Source organism: Echeneis naucrates, chromosome 17 (genome assembly GCF_900963305.1).
Source record: "Echeneis naucrates chromosome 17, fEcheNa1.1, whole genome shotgun sequence".
Classification (NCBI taxonomy): domain Eukaryota; kingdom Metazoa; phylum Chordata; class Actinopteri; order Carangiformes; family Echeneidae; genus Echeneis; species Echeneis naucrates.
The window spans coordinates 15,683,078-15,700,228 of NC_042527.1; the positions used below are offsets into that span (position 1 = coordinate 15,683,078).

The 17,151-nt window shown below is 39.9% G+C and overlaps 1 protein-coding gene across 2 annotated transcripts; it reads left to right on the forward strand.

Moving 5' to 3' along the window:
* The first annotated feature begins 867 nt into the window (after nucleotides 1-867).
* lpin2 (lipin 2) lies at nucleotides 868-17,057 on the forward strand. 2 transcript variants are annotated; one of them, XM_029524078.1, is made up of 20 exons: nucleotides 868-1,190; nucleotides 3,154-3,354; nucleotides 6,064-6,159; nucleotides 6,699-7,063; nucleotides 7,153-7,260; nucleotides 7,357-7,483; nucleotides 7,572-7,902; nucleotides 7,992-8,091; nucleotides 8,203-8,390; nucleotides 8,905-8,998; nucleotides 9,093-9,162; nucleotides 9,278-9,370; nucleotides 9,486-9,568; nucleotides 9,785-9,935; nucleotides 10,404-10,552; nucleotides 11,216-11,302; nucleotides 11,781-11,933; nucleotides 12,809-12,923; nucleotides 13,659-13,762; nucleotides 14,133-17,057. In XM_029524078.1, exons 1-20 carry the CDS (start codon nucleotides 1,035-1,037, stop codon nucleotides 14,275-14,277), a joined length of 2,916 nt encoding a protein of 971 aa, XP_029379938.1. In that variant the 5' UTR covers nucleotides 868-1,034; the 3' UTR covers nucleotides 14,278-17,057. The 2 variants fall into 2 exon arrangements, with proteins under 2 accessions (XP_029379938.1, XP_029379939.1); XM_029524079.1 differs by having other exon boundaries at nucleotides 6,702-7,063.
* Nucleotides 17,058-17,151: the final 94 nt, after the last annotated feature.

The following is a 17,151-nucleotide window of genomic DNA, read 5'->3' on the forward strand; positions in this document are numbered from 1 at the left end:
TTTGTCTGATGTATGACTCTTGTAAAAAAAAAAAATAATAATAATAAAAAAAAACTTACAAAAGATAAACCCTAGCAGAAGGGGACAATGAACCTAGAGCCTGCATCTCAGTTGGTCTGTGTGGGCTTTTTATTTATTTATTTTTTTTTTTTGGTGGTGTATACAAAAGGCTTTGCAGATGGGAAAGCAGTGATGAGGTCTTTCTCAGCGGAGCCTGAGGCAGCCACTTACCCGGTTTGACTAGGCACGAGAATGCTGAGAATTTGGACTACAGGGAACTAACTAAGGGAGAAATGTGTTTAAATTCATTATTGCTTGAGCTACAAGTACATTCACCATCTGTAATGAGTGTGTGTGTGTGTGTGTGTGTGTGTGTATATATATATATATATAATTTTTTTTAAATCAACACAAGCTTATTTTAGCAAGCTGTAGTGACATTTAACAGAGACGAAAGAGATTATCGCCTCGGCATTGATTGGCCTTTCACCTGTTTATCCACTTGGTCACATGTCCTGGATGTTAAAATTTCAACAGTAATGACTGAGCAACACACAATCAACATGTTGAGGTCAAATGCACTGAAAAGTCCACGGGTTAACTTCTGCAGCCAAGTAATGCCCTTCGGGATCGCTCATGCACAAAACGAGCACACACAGCAATGATTGCACCGAACATGGAACTGACTGTACAAGAATGTCATGTTGCAGAGTACTGACCTGGTCTTTTCTCTGAGTGTGTGCTCTTATCAGAGAGAAAACACTGAATAGCTGTTCACAAGCTGGCGCTTATCAGCAATATACAGCCACCCTAAAGAGGCCACTTTGTGTCCAATCTGCTGAGTGGATGAGTAGAGGTGCACATCAAAAATATTGCTCAAAAGAAGGATGTCTAAATATATAAGAGTGTTGCATGGTCGCCATTGGAATGAAATAACTGTGTATAGGTATTTACCCCTGGTGGGGTTATTCGAAGGTGATTAGCTGGGCTGTATTTGAGATTGGATTAAGGATGGCAGCAAGCTTTTTTTTATAATGGTCCCAGTGGATGTGGGTGAAGAGAGAGCTGGTGCTCCACGAATAGTGATGAAGAGGCAGAGATCTTGGGAACTCCTGGGAAGCAATACAGAGGACGCAACAGATCACAGTGAACAGGATGAGCCTTCCTCTTTGAAGTCATCTTGGTCCCTGGTGAGTCACAAGGACAGGTCTCTTAATCAGTCTCAAGTTGTGCTGGAGGCCCGACCACACTGTTGTTGTTATGCTGCAGGTTGTCATGTCTATTGGATTGACTGTGGCTGAACTTAGTGGCGTCATATCTGAGCACAGTGACTCAGAAGGATGGTGCCAGTTTTAGGGATACATTCAAGGTTCTTCGAGGGATGACTTGTACACTATTACTCTAGCATCTGTATTTGAGATAGTCAAATATAAACAGGCTGGGCCAAGAAGTCTGCATCACCTGCTTATCTGCAAATCTGCAAAAGCCTGTCATGTTCGAATGTAGTTATGAGTCTGGCATTATGTCTGCTTGTGTATATTTCTGCTGGTGGTTGACAGGTACAGCATGTTCAACCCACCTGACAGCATTACTGAATTCTGGCACTGTTTAAGACAACTCCTGCACTTTTGTTTTTAGTCACCATTATATAATTCCTTGCAGTGGTTATGATATATTTCTTTGTGTGTCTTACCTGACCCTGTGTCAGGGCAGGAAACAGTAATGTGACACTTACTGTACCTCATACACATTATTCTGTGACCTCAAAAGAAAAGTGAAATTCAAATTAATGCATTAATGTGTCATTTACATAGACTTTTTCAATTACCATGAATTCAAAAAATAAATAAGAATAAAGCTAAAAACATACACAGAATGACCAACATCAACCCACATGAGCACAGTCTTGTTGGTTGCTCTCATCGCTTATATTCCCTCTGAGATAAAAAGTTTCATCTATTAGTTTTCATTTGCTTTATTGATTACCCAACATAAACTCACCACTTTTCACCCTAACCCATACTCTGTTTTTGAATTAAATATGTGGCAGATTGTGCCAATACAAGTAGTATTAATGAAATATGAATCTACTTGAACCCATCCAACCCTTTTAATTAGATGAGAAAAATGTTGGTGATTTAAATGATCTTTTGTGTATACTGTGTGTTTGTATGGATGCATGTTTGCATGTTCTATATGTATGATTTATCTTGAGTGTCATTAGAATTAATCCTAAATGAAAGAGCCACTTAATGAGTCACTCATGGAGAGACTCTGAACAAAAGGTCAGTGTGAGATGGGAACATTTCTGGTTACATAAACCGCATGAAGTCAGCAGAAGGGTGTGTTTACAAGCCCCACCAAATTAGACCCTGACCCAAGTAAACCAAATTCATGTTTGCTAAGTTAACAGTTAGACACTCTGTGTCACAGTGCACGAGTGATTGTAAATAATTCAGGTTGATAAATTCAACAGAGGCCTGATTGCGTTTGCGTGATTATGCATAATTAGAATCTGAATGCTGAATTGTGCCATTTTTGCTCTGATTTAGTGGCTTCAACAGATTACTTGTAGAAAGAATTTAGTCTCACTAACTGCTTGTTCTGAGTGACAAAAAGTGAAAAATTAACCCATGTCCATATAGCTCCTTACAGCTACAGTACCCTGGCCTGCAACGCTTATATTTCCTGTCGTTATAAATGTAAACAGGAGGTCAGCTGCTTTGTGGCAGCAGGGTGGTAGGAACTATTTGTGAGTCTCTCAACTCATTGTTTCATCCCAGCTGTCAGCCCCCCTCTCTGATGTTGCTCATGTGGGATAGCAGCCAGTGTTTGACTAACACTGGTGCTCTTGCAGTCTTAATCCCGGTCAGGACATAACAGACAACGCAGGGCAAACAAACAGGCAGTCAGGCAGATGAGCGACGAAAGTAAAAGAAAATTAGACTGTCTGGAAGAAGATACCTTCAAGAAGAGAGAACAATAGACTGAGAGAGAATCAGAGAAAATACAGTCCAAAAGAACTGAAGTGAACTCAATAGGAAAAACTCAAATTGCTAGACCTGTGAGAGATGGTCTGTCCTCTGGACTCTTACTGAACAGTACGTCGGCCTTTCTCTAAAGTTTGTTGACATTTTTTCTTTCTCCATTCAGACGGGCACCATGAACTACGTGGGTCAGCTGGCAGGTCAGGTGCTGGTGACTGTCAAAGAACTGTACAAGGGCATTAATCAGGCCACATTATCGGGCTGCATCGATGTTGTGGTTGTCCGCCAGAGAGACGGCACTTACCAGTGCTCACCATTTCATGTACGCTTCGGAAAGCTGGGTGTGCTTCGCTCCAAAGAGAAAATAGTAAGTCCATAATTGTCTTTCTTTTATTCCCCTCTCTTCCCTGACATGTTTAAGTCATATAAAGCCCCCAAGCTATTGAGTCTAAAAGAAGCAAAATCTTCACAGCTAAGAGAGAACATTAGTGCAAACCACACAAACATTTTTCTTTTAAACAAGGCATTTTTCTCTGTTATATTGGACATTGAATTCATTTTTTGCAATTGCATGTTGCCTTTTTGAGGAAAACAAACATTCATACAAAAATGTGGCTATGGGATGAAACTGTGTCCAAACCAAATCACATTACTTTAGACAACTATGTTGAACACCTCATGAAGGCCATTCATATCAGAGATCTGCCTGATCAGATAACGTAAATGAGTTTGTCCCGTCTGCCATAATCTATTTACACATTTAAACCTCTACTATATAAATGCATGTGCATAATAAATACATGTACAAAGCAATCACAAACTGTTATGGCGCTATTGTACGAAAATGGTGATCGTACTCTTTCCTTGTACATTGACACTGGTATGTATCTGTCTGTAATTATTTAATGGCAATAAAAATAAAAATGCCTGTAAGACCTCTTTCTACGTTGTATAAGGTTAGCCCATTTTCACATTCATTAGTCTCATATGCGTATCATCAGCCAGAATGCTGCCAAATAATATGCCAAAAAAAACTATTGCAGTTATAAATTTTAAATTTTTAAATTTTTCCATGTTGTTTTAAGTGTAAAAAAGAATGCTCTTTTTGCTGGAGCCTGCACTAAAACCAGCATGTTTCCTTACACCTGGAGAACATCACCTGCAGACTGTATCATCTCTGTAACACAATGTTAGTTCATTGCTTCGTTTACAAGGGTGTGGTGTGACATTTTTCCTTTTATCAAAAAAAATTGCAGCTCCTACAATTTAGATATTGCACTTGACCCCAACCCAATTTCATAATTATTACCAGTATAATTACTATTACCCAATATTCCAATTAATTCTTAAGCACTAATGGGGCATCTTTGAATCATTCAGCAAATGATTTTGCTTTGTTTGCAGAAAATAGACAGGATTTGTTTGTGCTGCTCGAGACCCTGTTTTTGTAGTTGCTAGTGTAGATTTTATATATTCTTGCCTGAAGAGAAGATCCAGTTAAATAATAATTTAGGGATTATGGTGGTATTGGAAGTTTCAGTATTTTCCTACTTAGTAGTACAGATCTAAACATTACGTTTTTTTGAAAAGCAGCATGTACTTGTCAGGTTGTCATGGGAAATGTAATTAGACCAGTTAATACAACTTTTTTTGTGAATGAAATTGACATTAGGTGATTGTTAATTTAGCAGCATATATAATTAGAAAGATCATAACAAATTTCTCACTAAATCCCAAACTCATTAAATGAATTTTGAACCTGTCCATGACTTCTAATCTTAGAACAGGGAGGGCGTGTTCTCACATGAACGAAGCTTATTTACTTGCTTGTGCACCAGAGTGGATGATGATTTGCAGGGGATTGACGCTGTCTCACCACCTACCCAGAATGCTGATGGGTTTTAAGGGGGAGAATGAATGAGTGGTTTCCATGGCAACAGCTCTACAACTTGAATGTGTGGGAGGGGGAGGAAACATGAAGAAAGAAGCCTCAAAAAGGGCTGTTGTGTAACTAACAGTTATGCATGTGTCCCTGCCATCACTTTTCAGATCCCTGTGGACTGCTACTAAAAATATGTTTGTTTGTTTTTTGACCAAACATGAGTTTGTCTGTGTTCTTGACATGCAAATACATGGAAATAAAAATTCTAAGAGGAAGTAGACTGTTGTCACCAGCCAAATACCAATTAAGGTTTTGCTGTGTGGTGTATGTAGCCTCTTTGGTTCGTACGCAGAAGTGTTTAATAGTACTGTTGGATGCTGAAAACATTCATGATAATAACTTAGCTCAGCTTTGCAAGTACCTCTTAATTTCTTCACTTTTTTAACTAATTTAGAGGTTCCAGGCACAGCTTGAGCAGTGCTGCAGCAGAGAAATAATCCAATAATATGCCATCATTTTGACCCTCAGCAGGCTTTCATTGCCCTTACTAGTTCTAGTCATCCAGCATCATTGTGAAATTTCACAATTCAGTGACTGCATTCGTCTAATGACTGGCTGTGATTGGTTGGAAAACAAAACTCTCTTTTGTCCATCTCATTAATTGTCCCTTTGAATCAGGAGCAAATAAATCCCCCTTAGCAACCCTAAGCAGGTGAATTGAATGAATTAAATCTTAGGCTGGTGGGTTGGAGTGGTGGCCTTTGGCTGAGAATTAATATTGATGATTTGGTTTCAGTTTTGTCTGACTAAAAGAACTTGTGAGTCAAAGTCTGTCTCCTTTAGAGTCAAATGAGACCTGGATCTGCTTTTGTGGTGTCAACTTTCTGAATGAACTTGGATTCAATATGCCAACCCAATGGACCCATAGACTAGAGAGAAAGATGGGACCATAAGTAGCCACAGGTCTTCTGTGTGACCTGTCAGATGTTGGAAGTGTTAGTAAACAGAATGTAATTCAATTTACTAAGAGGGATAAATACATGCATGCTGATAAAATGTCAAGTAAACATAATTTTAACCATCCTATTTCTTGCTTTTGATTTTCTGCTAAATCGTGCCTCACAATTACTATTGCCCTGTCACTACTCACACTTGCCCAGAGCCCTCACCTTGTACTCTGCAATATTCTTACAGATTGACATTGAAGTGAATGGAGAGCCTGTTGAACTGCACATGAAGCTCGGAGACAATGGAGAGGCCTTCTTCGTTCAAGAAACCGAACAGCAGAATGTGAGCATCCCTCTAACAAAGATGAAAAATGCCTGCCATTTTGAAAAAAGAAAAAAGAAATAATACTGTCTTGAGTTAGAAAAAAAAGGTTGAATTTTTTTTTTAATGGTCAAGAGTAGTTGATAAAATTTAGTTGAGCTATATTCAGAAGAATTTTACTTTACAAAAGTCAACAGCAACATATTTGCAGGTTTATTTATTTATTTATTTATTTATTATTCCATTGCTTGCATTCTGCCAATAACATCATCTTTACCTTATATGTCCGTTATCCAGTAAAAGTTAAAGATAGTGCTATCAACAATGTAAGATATATATTTTCTAACAGATTTGGCCTTTTTTATACATTCTTGCGGAACAAGTGTGGGGCAAAGTTTGTATCTGGCCATAATTATGCCTCTGTTTCTACATGTTAGCAGTGGCCTATTGCTCAAGCTTTCCAAGCGCTTTTGTGACAGTTTACAACTGACAGTCACCCTGAGTCACTATGTAGACTTACACATTTCCTAATTCTCATATTTCTGCACTTGATCCTTTAGCAGATTGTCCCTGCCCACCTGGCCACCTCTCCAATCCCCACTGAAAGTCACCTTTTCTGGATCTCAGAAGTGGAGCACATGGTACCAAAAGATCTGGAGGATGACCCAGCTGACCAAGAGGATCCTCCTGAGCCTCCCACTCCCAGCACCGTAACTACTAAAAAGAAGAAAAGACGAAGGAAGAAGCACAAGGGAGACCCCCGAAGAGAGGAACTGACTCCACCCATGTTGGTCACTACTGGTAATGCTATTGCTGCTAATGTACCGGCTGCTACGACTGCTGCTATGTCCAGCACTGGGCAGAATGAAGAGATCTTTGAGATGGACCTGAGCTCTGACGAGGAAGCTGCAGCTCACGTCTCTCGGTAAGTTTAGGGCCACTTGCTTTTAATTTTAGCCAACATGCGTTGAGAGATGGTCAATTTACTATGTATCTTTTGCAACATGACTGTAGGTCACCATCAGTGACTACAATGCGTGATGTTGACCCAAAATTACCTGCAGCCCGACATAACCTTGATGGGTATTCAATGTCTGATGGGGACTGGCCAGCAGATGACAGGTATCTATTAACATAAGCTCATAGCTATCAGCAAAGTTATGGTGTGTAAATAGAGTGTGTAGTTGATTGTTTGCATTTGTTTATCTATCCTTTCAGTCATGGCTTGTCTCAAGCCTTTTCCCCAAAGAGTGACTCTGAACTGGTGGTCAGGCCTTCAGAGAGTTTGCTCAGAGCTGAGTCCCACATGCAGTGGACCTGGGGGGAGTTTCCAGAAACAACCAGGGTACGTACTTATTTAACTACAACCCATCAGACAGTGGTTCTTAGTGTCTTTATTGTAAGAGTCATTTTATCGCATATCCATGATCCAGGTCACCAAGAAAGAGAAACCAGAACCCCTAAAAACAGTGATGATCACCCCATCAGAGAGCACCCACTTCCGCGTCATCCTCAGCTCCGAGGCCATGGAGGAAGACACAGAGATTGAAAAGGGCAGCGGTTCCTCTACAATGTGTGCTATTGTCAAGCCTGAGCCACGCCCCCTTATGACCACTGTAACATCAGTGAATCGTCTTGCATCTGCCAGCACTGTAACCCCCAGAAGTCCTGTATCACCCACAGAGCTCCTGGATGTCCTGCCACCCGACGTGGCAACCTCCACCCCTACCAGCTCTCAGAGTGATTCACCCTCCAAGAAGAAAGGCAAGTTGTCTTACTCTCTTCATCTAACTTTTTGATTTTGCTGATTATGAATGCTCATTAAATGAAAATTATTCTTTTATCGGATTTAGGTGTCCCAAAAAGGAGTCAACATCAGGGTCCTGAAGATATCTACCTAGATGACTTGAATGTACTTGAACCTGATGTTGCTGCACGCTATTTTCCTAAGAGGTTAGCCCATGAAAGAAGTGCTGATATACCACTGCAGGCCTTAAAGACAAGTGTAACATGTTGTTTTGTTTTGCTTTGTTTTGTTTTTTTTTTTGTTGTTTTTGGCAATAGTGAGTCTGAGGCAGCTACCAAGCACTGGATGGACTCAGAGATCCGCTCTGGCTCACAGTCTCCTCAGTCGGTGGGTAGTGCTGCAGCTGACAGTGGGACAGAGTGTCTTTCCGACTCAGCCAGTGACCTCCCTGATGTCACACTTTCTCTGTGTGGAGGCCTCACGGAGAATGCTGAAATATCCAAAGGTATACATGATGGCACTCATGAAAAATGCAGCCCAAAGTGCACTTAGTAGTTTTATGTAAGGCGAAAAGTTAACCTCAGCCAGAAGAGATGTACTGTTGAATTTGTTATGTGACTATATAACTTAGCAAGTTTCTGTTCCATATTAGCCACACAAGAAAGCTTTTAGGCATGATAACAGCGAAACTCTTTTATGGCCAATATGTCAGCTTTGTGTGATTCACAAGAATTGTGTCATTTCCTTTTAAGGACACGTATTTCTAATTTTCCAGGATTGTAACCCAACTGTATTTTATATTTCAACCTCTCTGTCCATCTGTCTGATCTTCATTTGTGTAAAGAAATACTAAAATACATACACTGTTGAAGAGCTGATTATCCCTCAGAGGCTTGTGGTTTTAACAAAAAAGCCTCCTGACCTTTCTTAGTAGCTTTAAGTAAGATGTCATGCTTCAGCACTGCTGATCTTTTCATGAACTGTCTCTAATTAACGTGTCTTTCTTTTTATGTTTGTAGAAAGATTCATGGAGCATATCATCACCTATCATGAATTTGCTGAAAATCCAGCAATTATAGATAACCCCAACCTGGTAGTAAAGATAGGAAATAGGTAAGAAGGCATTTTTATTTCGCAAGTGAGATGTACAAATGAGATGTGTCGTCAGTACATGGTGAATATTTGGGTCTCATTTCTTTATTCCTAGATATTATAACTGGACATTAGCCGCTCCCTTAATTCTAAGTCTACAAGCATTTCAGAAGAATTTACCAAAGGTAATGCAAATGCTGCTTTTGCACCTTGTTCTGTGTACTGTATAGAGTCATTCAGTATTTGTGGATCATTGCTAAGCAACTAGGCCACCATGAAATGTTTTCTTTTTTATTCAAGGCTACAGAGGAGGCCTGGGTGAAGGAGAAGATGCCAAAGAAATCAGGCCGCTGGTGGTTCTGGCGAAAGAGAGCAGATAGCACAATCAAGCAGGTTTGCACAAGTGATTTTTAATAAAATGTATTTCAATATGTACAATCTGATCTTTTTATATTTACCAAAAAGGTTGTGTTGATTGACTTGGGAATTCTTTACATAATATTTACAGTTGGAGACGAAGCTTGAAACCAAGGAGGATTCTCAGTTAGGAGAGGAAGGACCCTCCATTTCTCAGGAGAAGATGGCCTTACCGTAAGTGATATTAAGAATTTATCAACCTCTGTCAAGTCATGTGAGATCAGTCACATGCTGAACTGTGGCTGTTTTACCACAACAAAGAGTAATCACTCTATATATAATGAAGTCTCTGCACACTTAAAGCCACATGTTTCATCACCAGTATTGATTCAATTAGCAGAGTGGATTTATCAGAATAATTAGAAACCCACAGCCGTTTCTTTTCTGTAGGCCTAAAGCAGGAGAGTCATCTAGTGACGAGGAGGCCAAGGAGGTGAGTGCTGCATCCTGTCAAGAGAGACTGCAGCCAGGAGGAGATGCCCCCCCCCACCCCAGCCCACACACTTACAGGAAGTCACTACGCCTTTCTTCTGATCAAATAGTAAGCAAATTTTTACACCCTGTTGTTCATTTAGGCCAGTGTTAACTCCCAGTTTGTTTTAGGGGAGAAATTAAGCAAAATGAACCAAATATGAGTGGTAATGAAAATGTCATTTTTTTAGTGAAGAGATCAAAATAAATACACAACTGATAAACAAGGGGAGTCAAATGTGTGCTGCGCCTTTAACAGGTTCTTTCCAGAATGGAAGATTAATAAATTTACACATGGGATTTGAAGTACACGAGTTTGCTGCTTATTTATGTGATAGTTCAGGGCTCCCTCTATTGGCCTGCTTTGAATTACAGCTGTTTGCTCTACTTGGAATCTGCAGGGGGCTCCAAAGATCTATGCATGTTCATCATATCGAGCAAGAACAAGTCATACTGGAGTGAAGTGCACTATTGAAACACAAATGAATGAAATTGGTTTTGAATCCAAATGTCTTCACTGTTTCCTTTGTGTGTCCAGGCCAGTCTGAAACTGAAAGAAGGGCCTAACGATGTGACGTTCAGCATCACCACCCAGTACCAGGGCACGTGTCGCTGTGAAGGCACTATCTACCTATGGAATTGGGACGACAAAGTCATTATTTCTGACATTGATGGCACGATCACCAAGTACGTGCCCCCCAAGACACTCACAGTATTTGCACATGCCCTCCCTCTTTGATCCTGAGCTGCTGCAGTGTTGTGTTTATTTAATACTTTCAGAGCTGAATCCTAAACATCAACATGTTGCAACAAACTGGCTTCTTTAGATCGTGTCCGGCGCTGTACATGGATATGTATCACATCGGCTGCCTGTGTGTGCCCATGCTATCTATGACCATTTCATTATTATTGCTTAAGGAAGTAACTGGTGTATTACCATCTGTGGAGGTGCAGTGCTATTTTAAGTTGCAATGTCTATGAATTACCCATAAAGTAGAACTGCTCATTAGATGACGAGTGTGATCACAGCAGATTGAAGCCAGCAGGTGAATTAAATAAAATTAAATAATGCAGAACATTGAGTCATGTAGCTTTAAATAAGAACAAGTGCAAAACAAGTTGAATTATTTTTATAGATAATTTTATTCCTCATTAGTGGAGAACAGTCCATAACATTTTTCTTTTTATTATTATTTTGTATTATGGTGCTTATGTGATTTGAAGAATCTGCCACTAATCATCTTAATTTTCTTTCATGCACATGCTTGCTCTCACTCTTTCACCTGCTGCTTTTGGGGATGGAGATATCCTTGTCTCATTGTCATTGTGTTTTTGTGTCCAATGTTGTAGGTCAGATGTATTTGGACAGATCCTGCCACAGTTGGGGAAGGACTGGACCCACCAAGGCATTGCCAAGCTGTACCACTCAGTCGCTGAGTAAGTGCACAGAAACACTGATTATACTCAGAGGAGAGGTAAATGGCTGGCCAGTGTTAAGTACCGTCTGGGTTTGAGTACCAGTCATCTCAGTGGTATTGATAGTTTGCTCTGCTCTGCGTGGGTTACCTCAAGGGGGATGACTCTGCAAATTTACATATTATCAAGACAACTAAAAACACTTTTCTCATTATACTTCCTTTTGTGAGTTAACACTTGAAAATCAGGTTGTGAGTTTACTGTCTTTACTGATTTAGACACGCAACCAATAGAGAAATTGACACACGTGGGAGGGAAATTGCTGAAGTGACCATGGGCAGAAAAAGCTCTCCATAGTAAATTATCATTTAATTAATATTAGTTGTGCAAATTATGAAAGCAATCAATATCACTGAGCAAATTGAGGGTGCTATTCTTAGTTTCTATTGAAGATGATGATATTAAAGCATATTAAAATGACCTCTCCCCTATCCTTCAGGAATGGATACAAGTTCTTGTATTGTTCAGCTCGGGCTATCGGCATGGCAGACATGACAAGAGGTTACCTGCAGTGGGTCAATGATGGAGGCACCATTCTGCCCCGGGGGCCGCTCATGCTGTCTCCCAGCAGCCTCTTCTCTGCCTTCCACAGGTATTTACATTGTAAAACAAAGCTAATTTATGTTTTGTTAAGATACATCACTCATATTCCCAGTTGCTATTCCACACGTCAAATCCCCCCCTTCTCCCAAATTAGGTTTTTCATATTCAAACCACTTACTGTTTATCTCTTAAGATTTAAATCCTTTTTATCAGCTAACTTAACTTCACATTAAATAGTTTCTCAGACTCCAAATCCCACACAAACACACCATATACTCATTCATTATAAGGAGGCTACAGAGAGGCTGTTAGAGTTAAAGAAAACTCCAGCTGATGAATCTCTAACTAAACAGGAGTCGACTGTGCTGGTAGCTTTGTCATCAGCGTCCAGAGGTTTAATCTTGTTCTGAGTTTTGTTGCTGTTTGCTAACTTTTATTTTTCACTTTGGTTCTAAAACTCCCTTTTTCAAAGGCAGGGAGAGAGAGGAAAGTTTAATGTTCAATAATTATCCAGTTTGACAAAAGATAAAGGCACCTTGCTGATGTTGGTGTGGCATTTAGCTGTGGATGGGAAATAAAGAGATGACACCATTGTCCACATTTCTTACCATCAAAAAGTAAGAAAGTGGCTTATTCCAAATATTATTTGTTCTTGATGAAAAGGCAAGTGTGTTTTGCATCTTAAGGAGGTCTTGACACCACATCTATCGAGGAAACTAGCTATTGTCATGGCTCTATGCAACACCAATTTACTGTACTGTTGTGACGTCATAAAAGCCTGTTATCAATTAAAGGATTTCAATCTATTGAAATGATCGGTGATGATCAATAGAGAGTATGTTAGCGTGTTTGGCAAACTCCTCATATATGGGAAAGACATGCATATGTATGTGTCCCTCTAATCTATCTGTCTGTTTTCTTCAGGGAGGTTATAGAGAAGAAACCAGAAATCTTCAAGATTGAATGCCTCACAGACATCAAGAATCTGTTCCAGCATAACAAGCAGCCATTCTACGCGGCCTTTGGGAATAGGACTAATGTGAGTTAATGGATATTTAAAGATGTCAGACTCCAGCCCCTGCTTTCACAAGTCAGTGAGCTGTGTTTTCCAGAAGTCAACGCAGTCACGATGTATTATAAGATCATCGTAACGCTTTGGCTATCAATTAGCCAGCACAAACATATGAAATCAGTATTGGGTTGAACCTGAGCTGAGGTCACTGCTGAAGTATGATCTCTTACGACTTTGCCGGTTGATGCGAGCTCCAGCCAGGCACAGCATCCTGTCTTCAGCTGCACAAACACCAACACCCAGATGAATCAGTGGGTTACCCATCAAATCTCTGTCTGCCTCTGGCACACGCCAAGAAATACAAAACAGAGAGAAAATGAAACACAGTCTTGTTCTTGCCCTCCAAAACTTTCAGTCTCGAAAAATTACCATGACAAACATTGGATGGAATACAGAAAGGAAGTCTGTGGTTAGTGTTATTAACACACTTATGTCACATTGTACCACTGGGTGTTATGTGTGCAAGCTACTTTCTGCAAATTACATAATTGACGAAGTGTGCTCTCATCTCAGATTGCGTTATGGCCCTATGAGCATTCCTGTATATGGAAGTGGAGGGAAAACCGGGCTTCAAAACATAAATGTAAAACCATTTGTTTCAATTTGGGAGTGTGCTGGTGCTGCGTTATTAATGTTAGAGGCTGCCATTTTGTTGACAGATGTGTTACTGATTAAACCATTAAACATCATGTCTGGATGCAGGATGTGTTTGCCTATAAGGAGGTGGGAGTTCCTGTGTGTCGGATCTTCACAGTTAACCCCAAAGGAGAGCTGATCCAGGAGCAGACCAAGGGCAACAAGTCATCGTAAGTTTTAGTTACACTTACGCTTCCCATTACAAAGAATAAGTCCTCAGAGTGAGATATGTGAAATATGTCTTTAATATAATGTAATATCTAATAAAAGGAGAAAAACTCGTGCTTCTGTACTATTGATCTGATCAATAGTAAAAAGAAAAAAAGGAAAAGAAGGTTTTAGACATTTCCCTCAAGTTGATAGAGATGAAAATTAAGTTTAAAGGAAACTCAATATTCCGTGCAATTTCTAAGGAAGTTTGCTAACGCACTCAGAGTTTCAATTCAGTCTGTATCGCCATGATTGTTGTTCTCTATCTATCCATCCATCCCATCTTTCATCTTTCAGTCCTCCTTGCTGACCTCTACCTTTGCTCCACAGCTATGGGCGGCTGAGTGAGCTGGTAGAACATGTGTTCCCTCTGCTAAGCAAAGAGCAGAATGAGGCCTTTGTAATGCCAGAGTACAGTTCTTTCTGCTACTGGAGGCAGCCTATCCCCGACATCAACCCAGATGAACTACTCTGATCCAGCGCAGATGGACACCCAGGTACACATAAACATGCACTTACATCTCCTGGACAGGAACACAAACGCTTTCCCCCGACACTCAGACAAAGAGGACTCTACATTGAATGATACAGCAACCGAATTATGACCATAAATGCAAAATAAATGTTGGTTAAATGTAATCTCCTATTAGAGATGAGTGGAAGTTATCACTGAACTGTAACTCATCCCTCAGACAAAAGACTGATCATCAGCTAATTTATCATCTGTCCTTCTGCCTGCGAAGCCATCGTGGCACTGCTCATTACTTCCTATCAGTGTACGGCGATAGAGATTGGAGATCATCTTCTTTCTCTGTGACCTCCAGAAGATCTGCTCCCCCAATAGGGAAGTGACGGGAGTTTTCTTAGATCACTTTTTCTGGAGTGAAATGGACTATTCAAAGGAGAAAAAGAAATGAATTGAAAAAAGGCATATAAATAACAGAGGGTACTCGTCACATGGCAGTAATGTTTCACTGCGATTGCCAAGCACAGGTGTCCAACCTTTATTTGGAGGCTTTAATGCATTGTCAAAAGGGAAAAAAAAAGGGTAAAAGAAAGATTGTAGCTTGCAAATAACAGACTGCTCCAACAATAAACGATTCAGGCTTCAGTTTCCAGGAAGTAGGAGAGCTGCCGTAGGTGTTAGGCTTTGTTCCTCACACTCTGGACAGGCGGTGATTATAAGTTAGTGAAGTTGAAATAGTTTTCCGTTGGCCACCTTTTCTCTGGAGAGGTTACAACAACAGGGGGGCATGTTATGTGTCGCTAATATTCTGGGTTGTTCCTGGGATTTATTTTTGCCAGTAAGTATGTGAAGATGCACAAATAGGTGTGACTTTAAAAACAAACAAAAAAAAAACCTAACTAAACGAAGCAGCTTCATTAATTATTGTCTCGCTGTTTATTCTGTTTTCCAAGCTCTGGTAAATCAAGTGTGTTTTGTTAACAATGAAGTCATTATTTATGAAAATTGATGTGTTTAAGTTATTAGTTTCAATGGTGATGCCTTTGCTTGTCTGAAAAAATAATTTATCACAAATGCAACGCTGAAATATTTCAAACTGTATTTTATACAAATGCACTTAACAGTCACTGTTGGGCCTTTTATTAATTTTTTTTTTGTGTCTTGTGTCCCATTTCCAATGAACTTTATTTGTTGTTTTACAGTGAAACTGTCGTCATGTAATGCACATACACATTCCTGAGCAAACTGTGTCACAATATGACTAAATGTAAGATAACGCTCGACTTGCGTTAAAAGGCTGATGTAAAAAGAATTGAAAATGAAGGCTTTCCGTTTGCAGTGTTGCTCGTAGGATGACTGTGGGGTGGTGTGTGTTTGTGTGTGTGTGTAATCACTGAGTGCTGCTGGGGAGACGGGAGCAGACACCCATTGCTCATGTGTCCTCGGTGGCTTTATCGCAATTTTTCCAACGCACTTTGTCTGAGCTGCACACGCAGACTTACAACTCAGCGCACCTCTTGCTCACATGCACTTCTCTAAAGGTCTTTGTAGACAGTATAGCCGAGTATGCAATTAACTGCAGGATGAAGAGTTCCACTTTTACCTCTTTGTTGTATGAGTAACCCTCCGACGCCACAGACGAATCAGCTATTCTGAAATATGTTGAAAAGTAATCATTTGTTTGGTTGCAAGGCTTAATGTTAGAAAACAAAAACTTTTTTTATTTGTGGCGCTGAACAGAGTTGAGGGTGGTAGCACGGTGTGTGTGTGTGTGTGTGTGTGTGTGTGTGTGTGTGTGTGTGTGTGTGTGTGTGTGTGTGTGTGTGTGTGTGTGTGTGTGTGTGTGTGTGTGTGTGTGTGTGTGTGTGCAGAGGTTGGTAAAGAAAAATGACTGCTCTTGTGCCTCCGGTGTGGGGGGGCGCTGGTTATTGTTTTGAGATAAACAGGAAATACTTGACAGTGCACAGGAAGCTTTTTGAAGCACTTCCCTGGTATTGTGTCTGTATGTTTTAGGAAAACCAGTATGGGAAGATGATTGACTGAGTTTAACAGTGAAATGATGGGATGTGTTAGCAGGAACTAATCATCACAAAGGGCCAGGAGCACAGGGTGACAGAAAAAAACATTTAATGGCGGAGGAAAAGCACAATTAATGATGAAGTTGCATCCAGATATCAGTGTCATTATCTGACTAAAATGTTTCTGCGCGTTTCATTCTGTATCAATGATGTTTCTGTGATGATTCAGATGTGTTTTGCTTTGATGCGATCGCTCGTTCTTTAATTAGTCTGAAGTCCTATAGATATATCTTACAATAAACAAAATGAATTTCATTCTTTCTATGAAAGTAAATCGTGTTGTGTGGAAGAATCACACGTCATAATCTTATAACCTCGGAGTATGTGCTATATATTGTTTGTTCTCATTTCTCAACTGTTGTGAAAATCATTCAGTATAAATATAGATTCGCTTCAAATTCAGTCACATTCTTTGATGCCTTTTTGTCTTGTTTCTTCTTAAGTGTAAGCTCTTTTTGTGGGACTGTCTGTTTCGTTAGATTTTGGAGGTAATGCTTGTTGCTTATTAGTATCTGGCCTACAGAAATACCTTAAGTGTATGTATGTTGTGTTTGATTTGTATAGAAATGTGGTTCAAATTATGTTCAAAGAGAAATATTCATTGTAAGGAGAAAAAAAGAAATACAGGCCTACTAAAGCTAACACCGTGTGGCTTTTGGTCATATTTGTATTAAATAAAGTTTCTAACTGAATACGTTTGTGTGCTTCACATTTCCTGTCTCTGATCCGAGTCATTGAGTTTAAGCGTGTCCACGGGCTGCTGAGGCGGCTTCTGACCTACTGCTTATTATATAAGTAACAATAC

Coding starts and splice junctions, on each gene's coding strand:
- lpin2 (XM_029524078.1), top strand. CDS start 1,035: ATGGTCCCAGTGGATGTGGGTGAAGAGAGAGCTGGTGCTCCACGAATA. Junction 8,092..8,202: donor GCACGCTATTTTCCTAAGAG/GTTAGCCCATGA, acceptor TTTTGGCAATAG/TGAGTCTGAGGCAGCTACCA. Junction 8,999..9,092: donor GTAGTAAAGATAGGAAATAG/GTAAGAAGGCAT, acceptor CTTTATTCCTAG/ATATTATAACTGGACATTAG.